General features: G+C 38.0%; 1 protein-coding gene across 1 annotated transcript; it reads right to left on the bottom strand.

Annotated features, from left to right (window-relative positions):
* Positions 1 to 3,437: 3,437 nt before the first annotated feature.
* SUB1 (SUB1 regulator of transcription) lies at positions 3,438 to 18,477 on the bottom strand. Its single transcript, XM_069492172.1, has 5 exons — positions 18,424 to 18,477; positions 15,854 to 15,926; positions 13,643 to 13,765; positions 5,697 to 5,805; positions 3,438 to 3,986 (listed from the first exon to the last, which is right to left on the bottom strand). The coding sequence occupies exons 2-5, from the start codon at positions 15,923 to 15,925 to the stop codon at positions 3,907 to 3,909; spliced, it is 384 nt and encodes a 127-aa protein (XP_069348273.1). The 5' UTR covers position 15,926; positions 18,424 to 18,477; the 3' UTR covers positions 3,438 to 3,906.
* Positions 18,478 to 24,291: the final 5,814 nt, after the last annotated feature.

The raw sequence follows: 24,291 nt of genomic DNA, 5'->3' as shown, positions 1-24,291 counted from the left end.
ACTAAAATGGCTGTAAAAGCAGGTCTGAGAAAGTCTGAACTCTTTAAGGGAGTTATGTGAAATGGGGGTGGGGGGAAGTCCTATGTAGCAAGATCTTTTACTAAGATGGACATAAATCTTGAACTGTTATATAATAATTCCACATAAATTTTCATATACGTCTTGCTTTTCAAGTCTTTTCTGTCCCCATAACGCCTTTGAGCCATGCTACAATTGCCAAGTCAGTGTAAACTTCAAGTACTACTTTTTCCTTCTTCTGGATGGATTTTTGACCAATATGTTTTACTAAAATCAAATTTACAGTTGATTTAGTGGAATAAAATAAGAGTCAAAAGTAGTGTTCCATGGATCTTTCTATTCCTAAACAGAAATTTAAACAAGACCTCAATATATAACTACATAAAAATATTAATCAGTGCCAGGAGCAATGGCTCACGTCTGTAATCCTAGCACTTTGGGAGTGGGAGGCCGAGGATGGCTTAAGGCCAAGAGTTCGAGATCAGCCTGAGCAAGAGCGAGACCCCATCTCTACAAAACAGAAAAAGGCTCTGTTTCACCAAAAAAAAAAAAAAAAAAAAAAAAAGCCCTAATCAAAAAGAGACTTCATAAATGAAAATACAAGTTTGAAATACCCAAAGGAGTCCATTGCACAGTTCGGCATACTAAGGAATCATCAGACTGCAAAGCACTTAAGCATTACCCAGGGAAGGGAAAAAGAGGCAGTGTGCACCTTGGTATTTGCATTTTTCTATTTGGATCAGGTAGATAGAAAAGACAAGCCCACACCACTCAGTTCCAGAGGTCCTCAGAAGATTTAACACTCTAAGGCATTAATCCACATTCCAAAGCATTCACACAGAAAAACATTCTATTTGTTAATAAAACCCATTCAACAGATAAAATACCCATTCCTCTTCAGGTTTGTAAAACTGGGATAACACAAAGAGCACATTTCTTATTTTTATTTCAACATTTAAAATATTCACAGATGGAGTATTATATTCAGACATCTCCATGGAAGATGCATCAAACAAAACATACAGGCATTCCACAATTACAGAATTACATTATTTGTGACTATGTGAATGTTTACCCTAGAGTTTATCTGGAAAAACATCAGTTAAAAAAAAAAAAAAAAAAACTTTTGAGTGTTTCACTGGATTATATTTCCATAAAAAGTGATCTGCAAAGAATTTCAGGAAAGATACCTAAATATTAATCAGCACTTTTATAAAATTCCAAACTTTTATAGTACTCTTTTAACATACCTCTGTCAGGAACACTTAAATTTTTAGTACTCAATCCTTTCTCTTTTCCCCTCAATAGCTACGCCAGGATGTACTTACTTTCATTTTTTTTTTCCTTAAGTCTTTGTTTCTAAACACATTATGTAGGATAGGTTGATCACAGCATCTTGATTAGCCAATGAGGTAGGAGTATTCTTCAAAAGAAGTTCTTAAGCATTTATTTATAAAGCAAAGTAAAACAGGATAACCAAATTATAAAAAGTTATTTTTTAGTGGTTGTTCTTTAAACAAAATGCTAAGAGCATTGGAAATTGGTCAAATGCTGCTCATATTTTAAAAACAAAGAGGAAAAATCCATTAGAAAGCCCTGATACAGAGTCTATTAAAGGGCAAAACCTGAGTACAGGCATTAATTAAGTCCATTTTGGCATTACAAGGTAAGATACTTATCACTCAAAATGCCAAGCTTTCTTCCTGGGAGAAATCTTACCAAAGACAAAGTTTAAACAGAAAACAACAGTACTCTATCCTTTCCTTTCAGTACAAGTTAATCTGTTTCTTCTTTTAACCCAGTCCTCATCATTTCACACACAAAGATTAATAATTTCAGTATATAGCATATCCAGTAACATATTTAAATGAAATTAGCAGTCAACTTACCAACTGTGCCAGAGAAACACTCCTTTAGTAACAGAATGCTAAACTAGAAAATGCCTAGATAATAGATTTCAGCACCATCCCTATGTTAGATTTGTTTCAAAATGCACACACCCCCTAAATTCATATAAACCTAGGAAATTTACCCATCATTTCATCTTCATCTACATCAAAATCAAAGTTCTGTGTTCTAACTACCCTTTCTGTGTGTCAGAAATAAGGAATACTTGAAAAATCTATGCAATTAATTTAATAGGACACACATGTTCCATGTGGGACAGGTGGGGGGAATCAATCAAGCATGTTTGTCTAAAATATGTATTTTGAACACATTGTACCTATTATTTGATGAAGACTAAACTATAAATTTATTTTACCAATTTGTATTGCTAAATACACTAAAAAAGTCCTCTAAAAAATGTTAAAAAAAAAAAAAAACCCACAGAATAGCTGCCAGAAAAAACTGGTACCTATGCTATGTGGCCTGGCAGATGGTTTTGAAATGAAGTCCTTGACGATTCTACTACAAAATGCTTTAGATGTAGGAACCAAACTCGGTAGCAAAATAGTGCAACTCTCTGCTATGGCAGCCCTTCATGGCAGTAGCCATTTGAGATTTGCTACCAAAAATAATAATTTGTCAACATGAATTTTTTACATCTTTAAACCCTTATTTTTACTATTCTATCTAGAATTGTGTCCTCTTGATGTTATAAAAATCTCAAAATATGTGTTTATCATTTAGTTAGACGAGAATTCTTTCCTCTTCACTGCCACCTTCTTTCATTTGTTATAGTTCCCTTTACAAACATTCTTTTCCTAAGGCACACCATGCCCTATTTATTGCTGCAAAGCCCCTGAAACCTGTGCCTCAATCTGTCTGCTTCATGGTTAAACGAAAACCACTTATGAGTGTCTGCTAAAGCTTAGTAACATCAAGTCTAGAATGCCACTATCCAGTAGATTAACTGCAAAATAACCAAGTCTACTGAAGCAAAGGCCAAAAAACACAAGTATATGCTTGATAAGCTCTTTCCCCTACAAACTACCTACATTACCTACTGTGACAATAAAGCTCAGTGACATCTCTGGCTACATATAATCCATACTCAATGTTATAAAATAAAATGTTAGGCCAGTAAGCTTTCACAATTTTTATTAAATCCTAGTCTAGTTTAATATGATTTTATAGACATCATCCCACAGTGAACATGTTTAATAAGTGAAAGTAAATCAGACAGCTTACCTAAGTCATTATTTTCTGCAGACTAAGCAATAAGATAACTACACAGAACACTATGGGTGGTAATGACATACACTTGCTCAGAGTTTTCATACGAGCCATGTTGCTTATCAAACTGTATCTGCTCATATTTAATACAGTAGATTTAGTGATTGTAGTTCTCATATAAGTACCTTATTGACATAACATTTTGACAGTTTCACTGACTTTTCAAATTAGAATATATTCAAGGAAAATAGTAAAGAGTGAAATGAAAACTGAACTGGAAAAGATTGAGTTAAAAGAAAATGAAGTAAAAAAGAAAAGAGTGAAATATCCCTGGAGTGAAATAGTCAAACAAGTCTAAAAATGTGGTCAGAAGAGAACAGATCAAGTATGGATTTCACAAACCAAAAGTTTATAAACAAAAATCCTTCTTATTGTAAAAGGTGAACTGGAACTAAAAGATCTATAAAACTGTTACTTTTGGCCTTAAACAGTATCTTCTGATCAAAAAAGGCCACAACAGCTGAGACTGTATTATTCCATTTTATTTTACACTAGGTGGTGGGCACAAAGCAATCCTCCTTAATAAACATGACAATTAGCTTCACTCAAAACATTTTTAATAATGCACATTAAAAAAAAGTATTCATCTTACAAATTGTTCTGCAATCCAAACATACAATAGCTTGGAAAACAACATTTAGAAAACAAAAGCCAATGTAAAAAGACAGATTAAAACAACTACAACAGTACAGGTTTTATATGGCTCGGACTTTACAGTTTTCTTACTGCATCATCAATGTCAGAAATCTGTTCCTTCAGCTGGCTCCACTGCTCCGGATTTAAAGAAATACCTAAAACAATGTTTAAGAATTCAAAGGTGAAAATCTATTAAGCTTTCTTGAGAATTTTCATACTTCAAACTTGAATACTCTTTTATCAAAATTGCCATTTACAATGGCACAATGCTACAATATTGAGAGTCAAATCTCTTACATTTGTTAAAGATTCATCATAATTTCCTGCGCAGATCTTATATGCAGTCTTATTTCCCACAATGCACCCTGCAAAATACCTATTATAACCAATGAGAACAAATGATGGTTTGAAGATAGGTATCTTAGACACCCATAACAAGCAGGCAAGTGGTCAGGCCCGTATTTGGCATGTAAACCCCTTTACTACATCCAGTTAGTTCCAACATTTACCCAAAATTTCCACAGGAATTCAAGGTGACTGTGCTGAGTTCTTCCAGAAGAATTCATTTCACTCTGGAAAAATCCCTGAGATCTGATTCATACAGGACTTCTTAGAATGTATACACTAGGTAAGTGTGCATTCTGTATTCAACCTATCAGGGTTCAAATCCTAGCCTATCGCTAACTGTATGAATGTTAAAATAAATTCCATTACCTTCTGAGCCTCAATTTCCTCACCAGTAAAATAGTACCTACACCCCAAAGAGTTACGAAGAATTGTTGTAAATAATTAGGTAATCTGCATAAAGGACTAGCATATCACCCAACACACATAAGTAAGCACCTAAAAAATATTAGGTGATGACATCCGTCTTTCCTAATTAAAATGTAAAAGTATGAATAGAAATTTTTAGATCTTTTCTGTATTTTAAACTTGCAGCCTTCTAGTATCTGACACATATAAACAGAGAAATAAACTAGAATTGGAAGATTAATGTATTTCTCAAAAAAATGCTGGAGGCCATTAAATTGTAAAGGAGAATAAACTGGGACAACACCTAGGAAGGGCTTAAAAAGCTAATTAAATTGTTTCACTAAATAAATGTTTGGACAACACAAAATCTGGCATTAGCCAGCCACTCTGGAACAAAGTGAAATGGCCAATCCATAAGTGACTTGAAGCAAGAAAACATGTAAGAATACAAAAACAAACAGAGGGTGAGTTTAATAAACCAAAAAATTGCAAACAAATGGTATTTTTCAAACTTCAAACTAAGAGGCAGGCAAAGCAGAATTAAATAAGGATGCATTTTTCATTAGCTAAGGATCAATTGACGGTGGCGATCCAAATATACAAATTTATAGTGGTTCACAAATGCTCTCGCTATTTGGTGAATGAATGAAGTATATTTCTACAATGGTAACAGGCCTGGGAATGGATGAAGCACAAAATGGAAAGTGGACAGAAACCCATCTGAATACTGCCCTAAAGAATAGCCATTAGGAGCTGCAGATCGAAAGAACTTCCTGTAAACCAGGATTTTTCCATTTCTGATTTTACAACTTCCCAGATAGTATCTAATCTTCAGAACTACTGTAATTTTTTAATTATTCAAGTAAGTTAGCAGCCAATTAAAGTGGTATTAGGGATGTTATTTTTCTGAGTTTTATTCCCAAAACCTATATTTAAGACAGCTCCTTAAAAAAAAAGTATGTCCAAAACAACTACAGAAGATAGAGAATCAACTAAATAGTGTTCTTCCTTGCCCTGTGTGCCCTGCCAACAATTCAATTTCAAGTAGGTTACTTTAAAAAGTTTTAATTTAGTCCCAACATTAGAGCCAAATTGAAAAAAATAAATCTCACCTTTTCTTCCTGGTTTCATTTCACCTTCTGGATCCATCCAATATTCTCTAATATCAATTAGAACCTTCCCTTTAAAGTCCCGAACACTAACATACCTCATTTTCCCAATCTGCAAAAGAAAGAAAAACATAAAGAGTTGTTCTTTTTGACAGTAGTGTCTATTCCGATCATATTCATACTCACAACTTGCACATTCACTCTGCTTTTAATCATGAAAATGACTACAGTTGACCCTTGAACAACACAGGTTTGAACTGTGCAGGTGCACTTATAGGTAGATGTTTTTTCAATAAATATGTTGGAAAATTTTTGGAGATTTGCAACAATTTGAAAAAACTCAAAGATGAACCTCATAGTCTAGAAATATCAAAAATATTAAGAAAAAGGTATGTTATGGATGCGTAAAATATAGGTAGATACTCATCTATTTTATCATGTACTATCATAAAACATACACAAAACTATTATAAAAAGTTAAAATGTGCTAGCACTCTGGGAGGCCGAGGCAGGTAGATCGTTTGAGCTCAGGAGTTCGAGATCAGCCTGAGCAAGAGTGAGATCCCGTCTCTATTAAAAATAGAAAGAAATGATTTGGACAGCTAAAAAACATAAATAAATAAATAAAGAGAGAGAGAGAGAAAATTAGGCGGGCATGGTGGCGCATGCCTGTAGTCCCAGCTACTCGGAGGCTGAGGCAGTCGGATCGCTTGAGCCCAGAGTTTGAGGTTGCTGTGAGCTAGGCAGACTCCACAGCACTCTAGCCCAGGCAACAGAATGAGACTCTGTCTCAAAAAAAAAGTTAAAATTTATCAAAACTTATGTATACACTTACATACTGTACACAGTGCCATTCAGTCAAGAGAAACTTAAGCCAAAAGATGCAGCATTAAATCACAACTGCAAAAACTATAACATCTACTACATTATTAGAATAATTTCACAACCATCTCCTATTGCTATGGCAGTACACTAAAGTGTTGCAAGTATTTGTTTAAAATACCATGTGACTCTAATCATCTCCATGTGAGCAGTTCACCTCTCCAATAAATTGCATACTGCAGTACAAAGTGATCTCTCGAGGTCCTTACATATTTTTCATCGTGTTTGTACAATACCATAAACTTTGAGACCTATACAAAGTGCCACTGGTGATGTGGAAGTGCTTCCAAGAAGAAGTCATGACATGACAAGAAAAATCTGAATTGCTTGATATGTACCATAGATTAAGATCTGCAGCTGTGATTGCCCACCATTTCAGACACGATTCATCTTGTAAATAGAGACATAAACTATAGTATCGATGAATGCAGGACAGTATTTAAATGTATTTTTTCTTCCTTATTATTTTAATATTTTCTTTTCCCTACCTTACTTTATTGTAAGAATACAGTATATAATATATATAACATACAAAATGTGTGTTAATTGACCGTTTATATTATTGGTAAGGCTTCCGGTCAACAGTAGGCCATTAGAGTTAAGTTTTTAAGGAGCCAAAATTATACTCAGATTTGATTGTGCAGGGGTCAGTACCCCTAGCCCCTGCATTGTTCAAGGATCGACTGTACTATTCTCAGTATCAAAACTGCAGCCAAAGAAAATCACTGTTTTAAAAAAGTTCTTTCTAAAAAGACACAAATTAAAGTATACTTAACATTTCCAATCATCTTTACATTTATAAACATCATTAGTAAAATAGTGCAACTGAAAATTTAAAAATAGAACTACCATATGATCCAACAATCCCATTTCTGAGTACATATCCAAAAGAACTGAAGGCACACCCACGTTCATAGCAGTATTCACAATAGCCAAAAGTAGAAGTGCAACCGAGATGTCCACCCACAGATGAATGGATAAACAAATTGTGTGGGAATATATATTACACACAATGGAACATTACTCAGGCCTTAAAAAGAAAAATCCTGTCACATTCTACAACATGGATGAATTCTGAGTACATTATGCTAAGTGAAATAAGCCAGTTACAGAAAGATAAATACTCTATAATGCCATTTACATGAGGTAACCAAAGCAGTCAAGTTCATAGAAACAAAAAGTAAAATGATGGTTTCCCAGGGCTGGAGAAAAGGGGAAAGGGAAGTTGTTTAATGGGCATAGCATTTCAGTTTTGCAAGATGAGAAAGTTCTGGAAATCTGTTTCACAACAATGTGAATACACTTTTGTTTTTTACCACAATAAAATCATTAGGAAGCAAAATCCTGCAGAACAAACTATAACCAACAGGAAACTACAGATGCAGCTAACAACTTTACTAATTCCTGTAACCATTCTGAATACAGGAATCCAGAGTTCCAGTCAGTAGTAAACATGACAAAGTTTTTCTTTTGACTTTCATTTCAAATAACATCTTTAATGCACTTCACTCACCATCACACTGAGAATTTAAAAATATTCACAGAAGACTATTTTTGCAAAAAACCTTATACTGCTGCTTAATACAAACTACAAATTCCAGCAGAAGGAACAGGCTTTCCTCAACAAAGTGTCTGTTAGCACTTTCCAAGACTCACTATAAAAATACAGGAAAGACGACAACGTGGTACTGGAGTAAAGACAGACATATATGGACTAAAATGGAGCTCAGAAATAAATGTATATTTTATAAATTCACTGATTTTCTTTATAAAAATCCAAAGTAATTCAAAGGAAAAAATAATAGTCTTTTCAACAAATGGTGCTGAAACAACTGGATAACTGTATGGGACTGTGAGGAAGAATCTCAATCCCTATCTCATACCATGCATAAAGAAATTCATTTGGATCACAGACCCAAACATGAAAGCTATAATTATAAAAAGCCTTCTAAGAAAAAACACTGGCAAAAGTTTTTAAGCACAGAGTAAACAAAGTATGTCTTGGACAAGAAACAAAAGCATTAACCTAAAAAGGGAAAAAGTGATCAAATGGACAACCAAAATTAAAGCCTCTTTTAAAACATGCTTCAGAAAATAAAAAGGCAAACCACAGACCTAAATAAAATATTTATTCAAGCTACAGTTGCAGAGGCCTTGCCCTTTCAGGAGAGCCTAAAGACCAGGTGCTGAAGATGACTGTGCAGCACAGAGAAAACAATGGGCCAACCAGAATCTGTGATGCTCTCATCTCCAAGATGGAGAAGATCTGACATGGAGGCCACTGACCAATAGCTGGCCCTCCCTCCTCCTGTCTGTCTCTCTTAAGTTTCATGGTCTTTCTTCTCTCTTAACCTCAGCTTGTTTTTTAAACTAGATTGCTTTAAAAAAAAAAAAAAAAAAAAAAGTTGAAAAAAGTTTCCCTCAACTAAAAAAAAAAAAAAAAGAAAAGAAAATATTTACTATATTTACCTCTGACAAAGGACTTATCTCCAAAATACAGCCTTACAACTCAACAAATCAAACGACTATTTTTTTTAAAAAATGGCCAAAGACACGCTTCACAAAAATATAAAAATAGTCAATAAACACAGTAAAGATATACAATGAATTAAGACATTAAGGGAATGCAGAGTAAAACCACAATGAGCTACTACTACATACCCATTAAATAAAATGGATAAATTTAAAAAGACTGACCATACCTAGTAAGGATGTGTAATAACTGGAATCTCAGCTACTTTGGAAAACAATTTAACAGTTTCTTACACAGTTAAACTTAGGCTTATCCTATGACCTAACAAATTTATCTAGTATTTACCCAAAAGGGAAAAATGTCCACGAAAAGACTTGTACAAGAATATTCACAGCAGCTGTATTCCTAATAGCCCAAGACTCAAAACAATCCAAATGTCCATCCAAGATGAATGGATAAACAAATTGTAGTACAATCAGACGATATACTACTCAGCAATAAAAAGAAACAAATTACTGATACAAGCAACAGGATTAATCTCAAGGCATTATGTTGAGCAAAAGAACTCAGACACACAAAAATAGACTAGAATGCTTTCATTTACATGAAGTTCTAGAACAGGCAATATAAATCTACACTGATAGAAAAATAAGTGGTTATCTGGGGCAGAGAGATGACTGTAAAGCCGACAGAGAATTTTCTGAAGTGATCAAAATGGTCTGGCCACAAGGGTGTGTACATTTATCACAGTCCATCAAAGTAGGCTTTTAAATTTGTGCATTTTATTGTACATAAATTATACCTCAATAAAGTTTATCTTAAAAAAAAAAAAAAGAAAGAAATGAATTTGCCCAACAGTCACCTCTCCCTTGAGGAGAAATGGACACAACTGACAAATTCTTACCAAAAATTAAATATGAAAAGTGAAGAGGTAGTAGTGTAGGGATGGAATAATTAAAGGTAGAAAGAATAAAAATCACTGCAATAACACTTCATAGGAAAAAAACAGAATCAGATGACAGAAAATATATTTTACATGCATATAATTTGGAGATTAGCAGGAGGGGAAAAAAAGCATGTACATCATACAGAACTGTGATTCTTAAATTTGATTCCTTGTCACCTTTGAAGATTTGATAAAGGTTATGAATAATTCCTTCAAATCAAAAAAACATAAATTAAAAAATACATCATTTCATGGACTCCCTAAAGTCCATTCATGGGCCCTATTAAAAACACTTGACTTAATAATGATCATTTTAAATTAAGGGGTAATTTTAAAGTATCAGGTTTTTCCTTAAATCATCAAATCAACTAAGGCAGTATTACTGACCATTTGTGCCTAACTGAATAAAAATATGGATCAGAGTCCCCTACACCTCAACCATTCTAATCTTTTAAGACATAGGTACTAACATAATTACTTGGTAATTCTCCAGTCTATGTTTAATATCACAAATGTCATCTTGGGTAGGTTATTTCCCGATGGGGCCACGTTCTTAAATTCAGAGCTAAAGGAACTAGAATGCCAGCATCTAGTATTTCCGCTCTAGTCAGGATTTTGCCCAAATAATTCCAGAGTTTAAAAGACTAGCGCAGTGATTTTTCCTTTGGTACAACTCTCTTCAAATATTACATTCAAAGAGCTGCTTATGTTTGATGTACATCATCTTACCAGAACTTAAGATTATTTCCTCTAGTTCTATTCTCAAGAGATGGGTGAAAATAAATAAATAAATACATAAATCCTGTCTTACAGCTATTAGCCAATACCAAAACAATTTTAATTTGGATTTTAGATCTATTTGTTATTGGCAAAATATATCTGCTACCCTGGGTCCTGAAAGATTCTAATACTTGATGACCTAGCAATGTCTAAAAACATTCCACTCTGTAGGAGCTGTCTTCAAAGCACTTTCTTGGTAAACGAAAAACACAGATTTAAAGGGGAAAAAAAAAAACTTATAAAACACAATGGGGGTACTGTTTTTCCTTTCAAAAACCCCATCCTTCATCATTCTAAGACAATTATCAAGCCATTATTACTAATAAAAATGAAGGGCTCATTTAATATTATGTATATACTCTAATGTGCTCTTAAGCCAATTAAAATTCAGTACAACCACTAAAATATTTTCCTATGGCCAAACTACCATTTAAGGAAAAAGCTATAATGCCAACAAAATTAAATATCATATCTATTACAATGCCTACATAACTAGATCTGTGAAAGTCACTTTGAAAACAAGGTCTATGTTCCTATGCAGAAAATAAGGTCTATGTGGACTTTCAAAAGGTGAAGTGTCACCCTTAGGAGGTTTAAAAACCTTTCCAAATGAGGGGTTAAGAACTGAAGCTCCTTTTTTTGGTAAGAAAACTACCCCTAAAAATAGATCTGGTTTTCCCAAAACTAGCAGAACAGAATCTCTACAATGTGGGTCCTTGGTTTATCTATAAAATTAGGGGATGGGATGGACAAGATAAAATCCATTAGAACGTCATAAATGCTCTGTAATTATATAGTAAAAGTAGGCATACAGTGAACAGAACTGATCAGAGAAAACCCCAAAACAGTTGCCCAGCAAATACACACAATAAGTTAAAATATTCCAAAGCAGTCCTTGATTCTGCACGGGAGGAAAGTCTTAGGAAAGCGAGAGAGCATCTGTTGCAGATTTTACATTTCATTCTACCCCTTAAAATAGCTTCCCACCACACTCAGACTAAAACCCAAACTCTTAAACACAGCCTCCCAACAGGAAAGCTCTGCAAGATCTGGCCCTTCACTCTCCTCTCCAACTGGATCTCCTCGCTATACTCTCAGCCAGATTTGCCAGGTTCCAGCCACAAAGCCTTTATATTAATAATTCCTGCACAATCCAAGATCTTTCCCACTTCAAGGTAGTAACACAATTCCCTCTACCCAAAAGTGTTTCTCTTGTCCATACACTTCACATAGCTGGCTCCTCCTTAGTGTCTTAAACTTTAAATTCCACTTCCTTTGGAAGAAATTTCTAGAACACCTACTCTCTCATAATAATCTACCCTTTCATTTCTCAGCCCTTATCATAATTTTAATTACAGACATGTTTATCTGTATAATTATTGTCCCCATAAATTCCATAGCTCCAGGGAAGCCACAGACCACATCTACTAGGTTCATCACTGCAATCTAGAACCTGGCAGCCCTGAACGAAATACACAACACAGTAAGCATTCAATTTATCATCCACTCAAAGCAATGAGGGCCCTTTCATAATTCTTCCTTACATACATTTACTTATGTTCCCTACCAAATTAATCTAGTGTGCCCCTAGTTTCTCTAATTACACAAAAGTCAGAGGACTTAAACCCATAACTAAATAGTTCATCTGTACTTTGCCTATTTTCTTTATCCAGAAATATAAGGCAAAAATGAGTTTAAAAAAAAAAACACTTCCATTTTCCCATTCTCACTTTACTCCTGGCACTCCATCTTTCAAGGCTATCGAAATGCCAAAAATACACACATGCTAGCCTCACTTTCTAGTCAAATAAGTGTTTGCAGTCTCACTCTGTCCAATCTCTGGCTTCAACTAAAACTTATGCCTCGTGGAAACACTCATCCTCTTCTTGTTCCCATTACTGTACTCTTCTAATTTTCCTTCACCACCTCTTGATCTCCATCCTCTTTTTCCTTCCATCCTCTATCTGAATATCACCGAACACACACCCTCATCCACTTCCTCTTCTTCCTCTGGTTTATACTTACTTCGGTGGATTGCTTCAGTCAACCATGCTGATAATCCCACATGAACATTTCCCAACTAAACCCTCCAGGTGCCACAGGACAGAGACCCTACTTATTTTATCACATTTATAATCAGGTCCATGTCTTCATTAATAGCTAAATACCTCTGATCCATTCTTCCTCACCAGTATTTCATAATCCTCACTATTTATTCTTTGGGAAAACCATCTAAGCCCTTATCTCACAGATTAAAGCCTATAAATTACCTAAGCAATCTCACCTGCATCCATTTATACCCACACAAATCTCCCCTCACAAATCCTTCTTGTACAGTGATGCCAATATCAAGTCTCCCTAAAACAAGATAAGGAATCGAAGAAAAGAAGCTAGACTAGTCCCCTCCAGAAGAGTTAATCAACTCCCTCTAATGAACTTACTTCATTTTACCTATTCAACCTACTCCCCTTTTCTGTTTCTCATCAGGCCAAAATTAGGCAAGTTCATACTGCCACTTCTTCTCCAATAACCTATTCATACTTCACAGCCCAATATATGACCTGCCTTCTCCAAGTTGTTTTCTAAATGTGCAGTTCTCAATCTCTTTTGGATTTCTATAACATGAAAATTTGCATTGCTTTAAATACAACAAAACTAGACTTCCAGAGACTTCAGTAATAATCCAGCATTGTATAAATTACTTTTACTGCTACTAATTTATTCTTATATATTATAATAAATATCCTTAGTTAAGAGGATAATAACACACATAAAAGATTATGCAATATCAGATCAAGGTAATTATAACATTCTTCAGATCATCCCATATAATAATTCCTCTGGATCTAAGGAAATAACCAACTTTACCTGAAACATGTTATCATCTCTGCTGCTGCTGCTCTGTTTGGAAGATGACAGAGCTCTTGAAGTTTCACCAGTCTTTTGCTTCTTCACAGGTTTTTCTGGAGCAACTTGCTTTTTCCTCTTTAACTTGAAAGAAAGCAAGAATATGGTTAAAATCTGCACACATAATAAATAAAACACTTGTCAGGTTCAAAAGATTTCATTACTTTTTAAGACTTAAACAGCCAAAAGACTACATTTACTCATTAAAAGAAACAATCATAAACATATACATATGCAAGTTTCATATAACAATAGAACTATGACTTCAACCTACACTTGCACCTAACAGTGTTTTTGAATTGTGTTCTCAGGATCCTAAAAGATACCTCATGCACTAGAGTGGTATTTACCACAGGAACAGTCATTTTGTGGTTTGAGATCCCACCTAAGATTTCTTTGGGAGGAAAAAAAATGAAGGGGCCTACTACTTGTGAATAAATTTGGAAACCACAGGTCTACTAAAGCTAGTCCATTTTTTTAAAACAAAACAGACATACTAAATAAGAACACATCCAACTTATTCCATTTCTAGGATATGAATGTTTATGTATGCCCTGCCTATTCCAAAAGAGATTTAAATTGGCTGAAGGAATTTAAAATTATGCAAAGCCAAAGAGAGCTATTTTGTACTGGACACTGGAAGTCAACAACTCAAGAACTTCATCACAAAAAAAATTACTCAAGACAGCTATGTGTTAAACTGGCAAACAAAAATCACAATATTTTAAAAGCAACATTACTGTAAAAGCTTTTTATATGGTCTCATTCTAAAAATGAGCTAACAGCCCATAAAAACATCTAGAATTCCCAACCCAAACCATAGAGGGCAGTCATGATCCTTCTTGGTGTAAAAGTATAAATATTTTAATGTTACTAAATTAATTTAATGTACTAAATCAGATGAGGCTAGGAAAAATATTATACACATATGTAAAACATGAAATAGAAAACATAGACATATCTAATGCAAGTATTTACAGGATCCATATTCTTATTCGGGACAAATGCAAAAAATTAACTCAGCTCAATAAACAGAAAGCAATTATTCTTTAAATCATGGTCCTAAGTATTCCCTGTGGACTAACGTAAGTCTGGCATATAAAAGCTCAACACACACTTGTTACATGAACACATTCAAATACTACATTTAGTGCAAATTTAAAAATTAAGAAATTTCCTCAAGTACATATGCTCTTTGAAGCCTTATTTCAACCTTCCAGGTAGTACAACATTTTGTATTTACATTTAAAGGTTCCAATTTCTCCAAGATTCTCCCGTAAGCTCTCCCCCCTTTTTTTTTTAGCTAACACTGCGAAGTTTTTTAGGGGGGAAAAAAAAAGATGGAGGGCATGCTGCTTTTGAATAAACTTTTGGAAACCACAGATCTACTAAAACTAGTCAATTACTTATTTCTTTTTTTTTTCTTTTTTTTTTTTTTTTTTTACAAAGGAGATATACAACTAGAAAAAAATACAACCAACTTACTTCATTTCTAGGATATAAAGATGTATTCATATATGTAAAGTTCTATGAGATAAAAGACAGTTCGGCACGGAAGGAAGCCGTGACCACAGCGTGAAATGCTCAGTTATGCTCCACTGAGATGCTCAATTAAGCAAAATACACCACTTATAGTGCAGCTATCATCTAATGCAGAAAAAGCCTATTCTGTCAAAATAGGTCCCTTCATGTTAGCTTTGCTGGTGCTAATTTAACTAAAAGGAAGGCACCAGAGCATATAACATTCAAACTTAAAATGTACCAAGCCTAAAATTCAGAAATCCTTGTGGGCAGAACAACAATGGCTGAGAAAGCTGTCAAAATTAACATTATATTAACACCTTCAGGTAATCTGGCCCAACTACTACAAATAACTCCGATTTGGTAGATTTCTAAATAACGGCAAATAGTGGCTTTGGCCTAATTAGAATTCTACTCCCCTGGGGCCTAAGGCAGTGGTTCTCCAACTTTAAGGTTCCTAAAGGTCCTCTATAAAAGAATTATCCGATTAGGTCCTATGCATGTCAATGTGTAACAAGCATCCTAGGTAGGCACTTCTTATCAAGTGATCCAGATTCACACTTTAAGATTCTAATATGCCTTTCTTTATCCTTCAGAATGGGATATGGACAATTAAGTATCACAAAACTGACTTGGTGCAGTAATAGTCACCTTTTTGTCAACTTCACTGTCAGAATCGCTGCCAGAAGAGCTTGAAGAAACAAGTTCCTTTGACTTAGGCATTCTGAAAGAAAAATACATCACATAAATAATTTACAAGTTACTCTACTACCTTCAACATAACTCTCCCTCAACCAAAAAACCAACGACAAATTCCATGTGGTTCTTTCTACCATTTTGTGATACTAGAGTTTAACACTGAGTATAAATTTTAATCTAGGCTCTTCTAAATTGCAAATAATGTGCTGAACTCTGTAAGGAGAAAGAACTAAATGTCCTACACCTCTTTCTCAAAGCCAACAGGTCTCTTTCTATACTTCATTTTAGACGGTCAGGGGTTAGACGATTATAAGTAGGGTAGATTGCAGAAGGCAGCTGATAAAATTGTTAAAAAATTACTGTTAAAACCAGAAGAAATGTTAATAATTCTATTCATTACTGCTTTATACTTCTTCCTAATGAGATCAAAACCCGATGTAAAATTATTCAATGTGGGGAACTGACCACATCATTCACAGAAGAGGGAAACAGCTGTATTATGCAAATGTGATATCTAATTAATTTTACCACTATAATAATTTTTTCATGTTTTGTATATGTTAATTTTTACTTTTTGGACATATCACAAGAACAATATAGGTACTAATTAATTCACAGTTCACAGTTACACATAATTCACAATAACTCATTGCATTTTACACTGATTTTCTGCTCTGGAATACAATTAAAATCTTAAGAATGTGTTTATGAGGGGGGCAAAATCCTGCCTTAAATTCGTACCATGACTGTAGTTCCCCAGGTTCCCCAAGAGTTACATAGTCTAATGCCTTGCTTACAAGTGGATTTTCACTGAATGCCTGAGCACGAACTGGCGAGCAAACTATCAATAAGCCTAAACTACAAATTTCAAGGAATTCCAAGACATGTGGGTACCTCTTTTCAAAGAAGTTATATTACCAGGTAGTAAAACACTAATTATCAAATTATCTTTTGCTCTATCCACCTCAGAAGACTAGGTCCTATTAATTTTTGTATGCCCTAAAGGGACTAATAAAGACCCTGTAAATATCTGTTCAATAAAAGAAAACAAGACTTCAATTTCTCCCCCCCGCAAAAAAAAAAAAAACCATAAATCATCTAACTCTCTAGACTAAACTTGCATTAGCACTGGCATTGAATGTGTTCCACAATAGGAGGTCAAGGTAAAAGAAGTGGGCCATCCCAATCCTGGCCATTAAATTCAAAAAGCTCAAACCATGCTTGACCCAGACATGCCGATTTTAACCGGTAATTTCTTGAAAACGAGAAAAGTAAATTTACAGGGGAATAGCAACGTTCATAACCATGTTACATACGTTTTTCATGTTACTGTCATTTTACAACCTTATCTCCAAAATCAATTGATCTCAGTTTTTAATATAATTTTTACAGAACTGCCAAAAAGTTGTTTAAAAGGTAGTTATATTAAACAATCAAACGTAACTACCACCTATTATTAAAAACTGCCTGAGGGCCTCTAAGACCATTTCAAAGAACCACCTCGTATTCACCCAAATAAGAACTGTATTCAGGAAGAAAAGATAATGGTAACTAAACCCAGCCTCTTTAAACTTCTGACAAAATATATTTTTACTTTTAATTAACGAGACTTTACTGTTCCCAATGGCGGGGGAGGGGCCAGACTTGTATTTCGGGCAAATGATACTGAAAGCGTTAGTGTAGTATACACACAAAACGCAACTAAAAAAAAAATAACCCAGACTCTTAGGCCTTTGCTAATTGCGTGGGGGGACGATTAGGAAAAAAACTAGGTGAAAATAAACTAGGACTGAGGGACACAAGAATTTGGTACAGCACGAGGGTGATTAGCACCGAGACGAGGGAAGGGGTCCCGCGGCGCCAGGATAGCTGCCAGAAGCCCGGGGCTGGCAATGGCTTGGACGAGGGAAGACAGGTTGGTCGGAGGGGGCGTGGGAGGCGGCGGAGTACGGAGAAGACCTTCTGGGAAGAGGCGGGACTTGCACCAAGCGCCATTTTCTTCCCTCGAAGCATTCCCTCCCCCCGCAAACCTGCCATTCTCCCCGCCGCCCCCTCCCGACCATATGCGCTCTCCCCTCCCTAGAGCGCCCCCGGCCTCCAGGGTAGGAGTGGGGGCCCGAGCGAGGCCAGGAAGAGAAGCAGGTCCCGCACAGGCGCCGCTCCGGCTGGCCGCCACCGCATTGTCCTGGGGGCGCCACGACCCCCTCCCCGCGGCTCCTCGTCCCCGGCCGGCCGCGACCCGCCGCCCAGGGCTACCACGCCCGCTGCCTCGGCTCCGTTCCCGGGGGCGGGCATCTGACGCGGAGGGGCCCACAGCGCTACGGGAGCGGGGTCGGGAACGGAGGAGGGGTCCCAGGGACGCAGAGGCTGGGAAGGGGGAGGTCAGGCAGAGCCGCCATTTCCCGCAGCCGTTGTCGGCAAGAGGAGCAGATGGCCGAGGGCGGCTCACGGCCCGGCTGGGAGGGTGGGGGTCAGCCGGGTGGCGGCGCCGAGGAATAGGGGCTGGGGTACCGCACACTCACGCTTCGCTGGTGCAGTCGTACACCCTCCTGCTACCTCGCTCGCGACTGACAGAGAACCGGAAGTGACGGAAGTCAAGAGACGCCGGCTCCGCCCCGCTAAGGCCGCGGACACGTGACGGGGCGTGGCCTCCTCGCCGAAACCAACACCTAGTCGAGACCCTTTCCAGGGCCTTAAAGGGACCGCCCCTTGCCCCGAAGGGATGCCAGGAAAGTGAGATGCCCCAAGATGGCATCCGGCCTGTGAGTGAGTGAAGGAACTGCTAAAAAATGAATGACAAGCACCGATCTTGCACCTGTTCAATAAATTTTGTTCTAGTGAAGCGAAAGATCAACACTCTGGCCCATTTTCTCAGAAATGATCCTCCTACCCCAACCCACCTCCCTCGGTGCACGACTCTGGCCGCTGAAATCCAAAGGAAGGAAGCCAGAGTCACAGCGTTTAATTCTAGAAAGGGCAAGAAATCTTTGCGGAAGTACTTGGCCACATAAGCTTTATTCCTAAATTGAAGTCCTGGAGATGTAAGCTTGTTCACAGAAGGCAAGACAAATCCAGAAATATAGCCAAGAGGGTATTTGAATATATATTTAATGAATGCCTATTACAGCCAAGAATAAATACAAGGTTATTTATTAAACAAAGGTGTAAGGTTTTTTGGATTGGCTGGCGCCAGAGAAAGAAAGACTAGCAGAGTTGAAAGGGATAAGTAAAGAGGCTTTATTGGGGCGCTCCTGGGTAAGGGTAACGAGTCCCAAGAGAGGGATCTGGGCGAGATTTTCGGGTCCCAGGAGAGAGAGAGAGAGACCTGAAAAGTCACATCGCCCAGAAGTCTGAGTGGGTTTATATATGTTTTTAGGGATGGGGGTAGGGGTTTCTTTGGCAAGAAGATTTATGGTGGGGGGAACAAGGAATTGTCCCTTGCAGTTTTAGGGTGGATATTGAGAAATAGTAGGGGCCAGTGGTATGTGTGGAGTCCAGGAACCGAGACTCTTATCAGGGTAACCATCCAGGTGTGGTCCTCCTTTAACTTAACTGGGCCTTGCAGGCATTGTCCTTGGCAGATGGTGGGCTTCTTCTTTTTCCATTAGGGAGGGGAGGGGTGCCCGCCACCAGCCTTACAAAAGGTTTATCAAGCACCCACTGTGTGCCAGACACTGCATGAGGCACTTCACATATATTACTCATCCTAATAAGCACCTTCCAAAGTAAGAATGATTATTCTCTCCATTTCATAGATGAGGAAACCAAGGTTAAATAAGTTGCTCAAGGTTATAAAGATGGTATGATTCAAACCCTTCCAACTCACACTGCTACCCACTAAGGGAGAATGGAAAAGCTTTAACCCATTCCTACTTGGTACAGCGTCAGGCTAGATAACTACTTTTAAAAAATGAAACACTTGCTGCATAATTTCTTTTATATGAATTTCCAAATACAGGCAAAATTAATCTATAGGGATAGAGATCAGGTTACCCTGGAGGATATCACTTGGAGACAAGTATGGAGAAAACTGCTGAGGTGTCAAAAATAATCTTGGCCTGGGCAGTGGTTACACAGCTGTATATGGAGGTAAAATTTCATCTGATTTATATGCTTTACAGTATATAAAATATTTTTCAATAAGAAAGTTGAAATATAAAATAAAAAATGAAAATATTAAAATTAAATTGTAAAAAGATGGAATGCACTCAATAACCACTATTTCAGCTTGGTAGCCTGGAGTTCCCACAACCAAAGGCAGTTAGGGAAGTTCCTACATGAACACTATGGCCAGATGACCAAAGTTTCCTTGAGGACATCGGTGTCCTTAGGCATTGTAGGGGAGCCCAGTGCTCAATATGTCTGGTTGGACTGGCCTTACATTCTGGGGTAACTAGAGGATTACCAGGCTGTCCTGGCCCTGGGAGCCATAGATGTGATTCTCTCCAGAAAACTGGGTGCTGGCTAGCATTCAGAGCAATGATCACAACTTTCCCTCCCTCTCTAACTCCAAAGGGAGTTGGGCATCTGGGAACTGCCCAAAGGTCCTTTCTCAGTTCATTTACTCATTCAATATCAGTGAATATAAGCCCTGCTGAATTCTTTGTGCACAGGTCTGGATCCAACAGAGGGAGCATTAGGAGCAAAGAAAGATCTTTTTTCTCAACTCAAACACAGTCGGGTCCAAGCAACTTGGCTTTGAGATCGACTTGCCTGCATTGAATGCAGAGGGGAAAGAGTCAATCTTCCTTGGCACAACTGTGAAATTGTTCAGGCTCATGGTGGCCACCAAGAATAAATTCCTAGGCCTTAATGAGCAGCAAGAGAGCACACCTGGTGTCCAGGTGGCAGAAGAGGCTAGCCATAGTCCCTAGCAGAAAACACTTGGTAAGAGCAATGTTCATGTGTGACCACCAGGCCCTCGGGCAATCCCATTCCCTGCAGTAGGAGATCATATGTGGTGCAGAATCCCAAAATATGAAGCGGAACAGCACGTTTTAGAATGATAAGGGATTTGGCAAAGTAGAAGGCAGAATCCTGTAGAAGCTCAGAATGCAGACCAGAGATGCCACAGAAGGCTGAGGAAGGGCAATGGGTTGCAAAAAAGGGGGAGTGTTTGAGTCTACATATGGTGCAATTAGACCAGTGGTTCCCACCTACCCTACCCCCACAGGAGAAGAGAATTATATACTCTCTGGAAAAATTGGAGCCAGGGTGGAATGTGTGAAGGGGGCAAGGGGCAAAGAATACAGGAAATTGAGTCAAAGTCTGAACACTACATAGAAAAGTCTCCTTCCCCAGACCCTTCCCCCTTCTAGCATTACTTAAATAAAAATTAATTCCTTAAAATATTTCACTGTAAAGCTCTTAATCATAATGAAATAAAAATAGTCATGAAAATAAACACTGACACTATGCACTGTCTCAAGACCCTGCACACCTCCACGCCTACCTAAAGAAATCGTGCTTAATATTCAAGGTAAACCAATCGCGCTTAAATTAATATGGCATCTCCTGCATCTCCATCCCTTCCCACTTTAACAATAGTTTTCATTCAGATTCTGTGTCACTGAGGGAACTGGGCAGTGTGCCTGCTGTAGGTTTGGGTTTCCATTCTCTAAGCCTCCGGAGGTGGAGAGCTATTAAAGAGGTATGCGTTTTTAGAAGCAGGGGACCCAACGCTTTGCATACAAATTTACTTGGCTCCATTTCCTTGGGTGTGATACTTTGTAAACCTAGTAAAAATCTTAGATCCTAAGTGCTGTCCATTTTTTAAAAAGTAATAATTCAAAAAAAAGAAACAAAAATAGCTCTTTACACTTGGATAAAAGAAAGGAAAATTTTTATTTTAAACAAAATAAGACTGTACTTGCTTTCAAATAATGGGAAGGAGGTATAATTCACATGCATTTGTACAGTGTGGGGTGGGCAATAGCTCCTTTTATAGTAAAATACCTAGAGGGCATCTTTAAATGTGAAAGGACCCCACACTCCCTTCTCTAGGCCTTGGTCTGGAAGAAATGGATAACACAAAAAAGAAGCTAAATAAATGTACTGAATTTGGAGAATCTGTAGGTATCCCAGAAAGGAAGGTGGGCTTGGGAGCAGTAACCAGGTAACTATGAAAGGGCAGAGCTGGAGGAAGAGACAGCCAGGGAGCAATTCCTGGTGGCCTGGAGTGTACCTGGGAACTGTCCATGGATCCCTGCAAGCCACTGTGCTGGTGACACCCTCCAGTACTCACTTTGAAAGCTTCAGAAAAAGACTTATTCAAGTAGTGGGATATCATTTTGAAATGTTACCCAATGCGGCTCTTGTTCCCAGCTCTTCCTGCTTTCTGACCACACCCACCCACCCTCCATTTTCTCAGCTACAGCCTTACACAAGGAGAAAGATGGTATAGCAGAGCACAGAGGTCAGGTGTTTGGCTTTTGACTTTTAAAATATTATGATTCCAGTCATAAATTATAGATTTAAAATAACATGTGATTAGTCAAAAACAGTTCTTTCTACCCGCCCTCTTACCCCCAGATATTCTTAAGACTGAAAGGGAAGAGTCAGAGGAGAAAGGAGATATGACTCCTCTTCCTGTCTTTTTTTTTTTTTTTTTTTTTGAGACAGGGCAGGCTGGAGTGCAGTGGCCTGGGCTCAAGGGATCCTCCTGCCTCAGCCTCCTACAGCTGGAGCTACAGGCTCATGCCACTATGCCCAGCTAATTTTTGTATTTTTTGTAGAGATGGGGTTCTTGATATGTTGTTCAGGCTGGTCTCAAACCCCTGACCTCAAGGGATTCTGCTGCCTCCACCTCCTAAAGTGCTAGGATTATAAGCGTGAGCCACTGTGCCCAGCCTCTTTAGTGTCTTTGAGGAGTTGCTCTGCTCCTTGTCCCCAGATTAGCCCAGAGGAAGGAAGGAACCATCAAATCTCCAGAGGGTTTGGGGATCTGAGAGCAAAGGAAACTAGTGCTTTGCTTTCCAGGTGGGCAAGCTCTTCTCTCTCCTCCACAACCGCAAAGAGGGTAGAGTGTCTGTGTGTTGTGTCAGGAAAGCAGGCCTCGGGTGGCCTCACGGAGTTTCAGGACACCCCAGGGTGCTTCAGGACTCAGTGGAATGTCTTTCTCTTTGGCCAAGAGTGGCACAGATGTGTCACTGACAGCCAGCAGATCTGGGGAGAACTTGCAGTCAGGACAAGGAGATCTCATCAGCCATGACTTGCATAGAGTGGGCAAAGCAAAGGGCATCTCAACAAATACCAGTGTGAAGAAGTGAGAAGGACAAGAACCAGACAAGTTGAACACTTAAGCCAAGGCCAGAACAGACAGATGGGGACAACAGGCTACAGTCCTCCACCACCCTTGATGTTCTGACACCATGTAAGTCCACCCCACCCCTGCCCAGAATTTAGAAGGAAAGAAAAAGGGAAGGGGAGAAATTATGAGTTTGCCCTGAAATTGGCTAAGATTAAGCTTCTGCCACTAGAGGAAATGGTGATCGTTAAACACAATCATAGAAAAATCAAGAAAGTCACATTGTTCAAGAGCCTGAGTTTGTAGCACAAAAGTCATAGCAGTAACATACAAAGAGGAGGAAATAAGAAATAAAGGAAAAAGAATAGTGTGATACGCCAGGGACATGATGGCCACAGAGGGGATAAACAGCCTCTGGTTTAGCATCCAGGCTAAAACAAGGAAGCAGATCACAGCATGAATGACTAGGAGAGCATAACTCCTTCCAGGATATTTTGGGAAAATTTAAGGAGAATGCTGTAGGTCCCATGGCACATGAAATGCCAGCACCAACCTTTCCATTTGGATATTAAAGGATATGGTAGCTTTGGATGTCTAGAGGTCTTAGGAACACCTAGAATGGGGCCATCTGAATCATACATGCAAAAGGGAAAATAAGTAAAATGAAACCCTGGACATCCTCCAATTCTAAGAGTTGGGAGGGAGACGGTACAATGGAAGCGGTGGGTTATGGACTGAATGCTTGTGTTACCCCACAGACTCATATATTGAACCCCTGATCCCAATGGGATGGTATAAGGAGATGAGGCCTGTAGGAGATAATAGTCAAGACAATGCAGCTCTCATGAATGGATCAGTGCCCTCATATGAAGAGACATAAGAGAGCTTGCTTCCTCTCTCTGTGTTCTCTGCCACATGAGGATACAACAAGATGGCCATCTGCAAACCAGGAAGCAGGCCCTCCTCAGATATACAGGCACCTTGCTCTTGGACTTCCCAGCCTCCAGGATTGTATAAAATAAATGTCTCTTGTTTAAGCCACCCAGTCTATGGTACTTCTGTATAACAGACTACAACAGGGGTGGTAAACCCTCTGCCCAAGAGGAGACACAGGAAGCATCTATGTTTATAGAGCATGAGTTGT

This window comes from Eulemur rufifrons, chromosome 17 (genome assembly GCF_041146395.1).
Source record: "Eulemur rufifrons isolate Redbay chromosome 17, OSU_ERuf_1, whole genome shotgun sequence".
Lineage (NCBI taxonomy): Eukaryota > Metazoa > Chordata > Mammalia > Primates > Lemuridae > Eulemur > Eulemur rufifrons.
The sequence above is the reverse complement of the archived record's forward strand: the minus strand, read 5'-3'. Positions and strand labels throughout refer to the sequence as shown.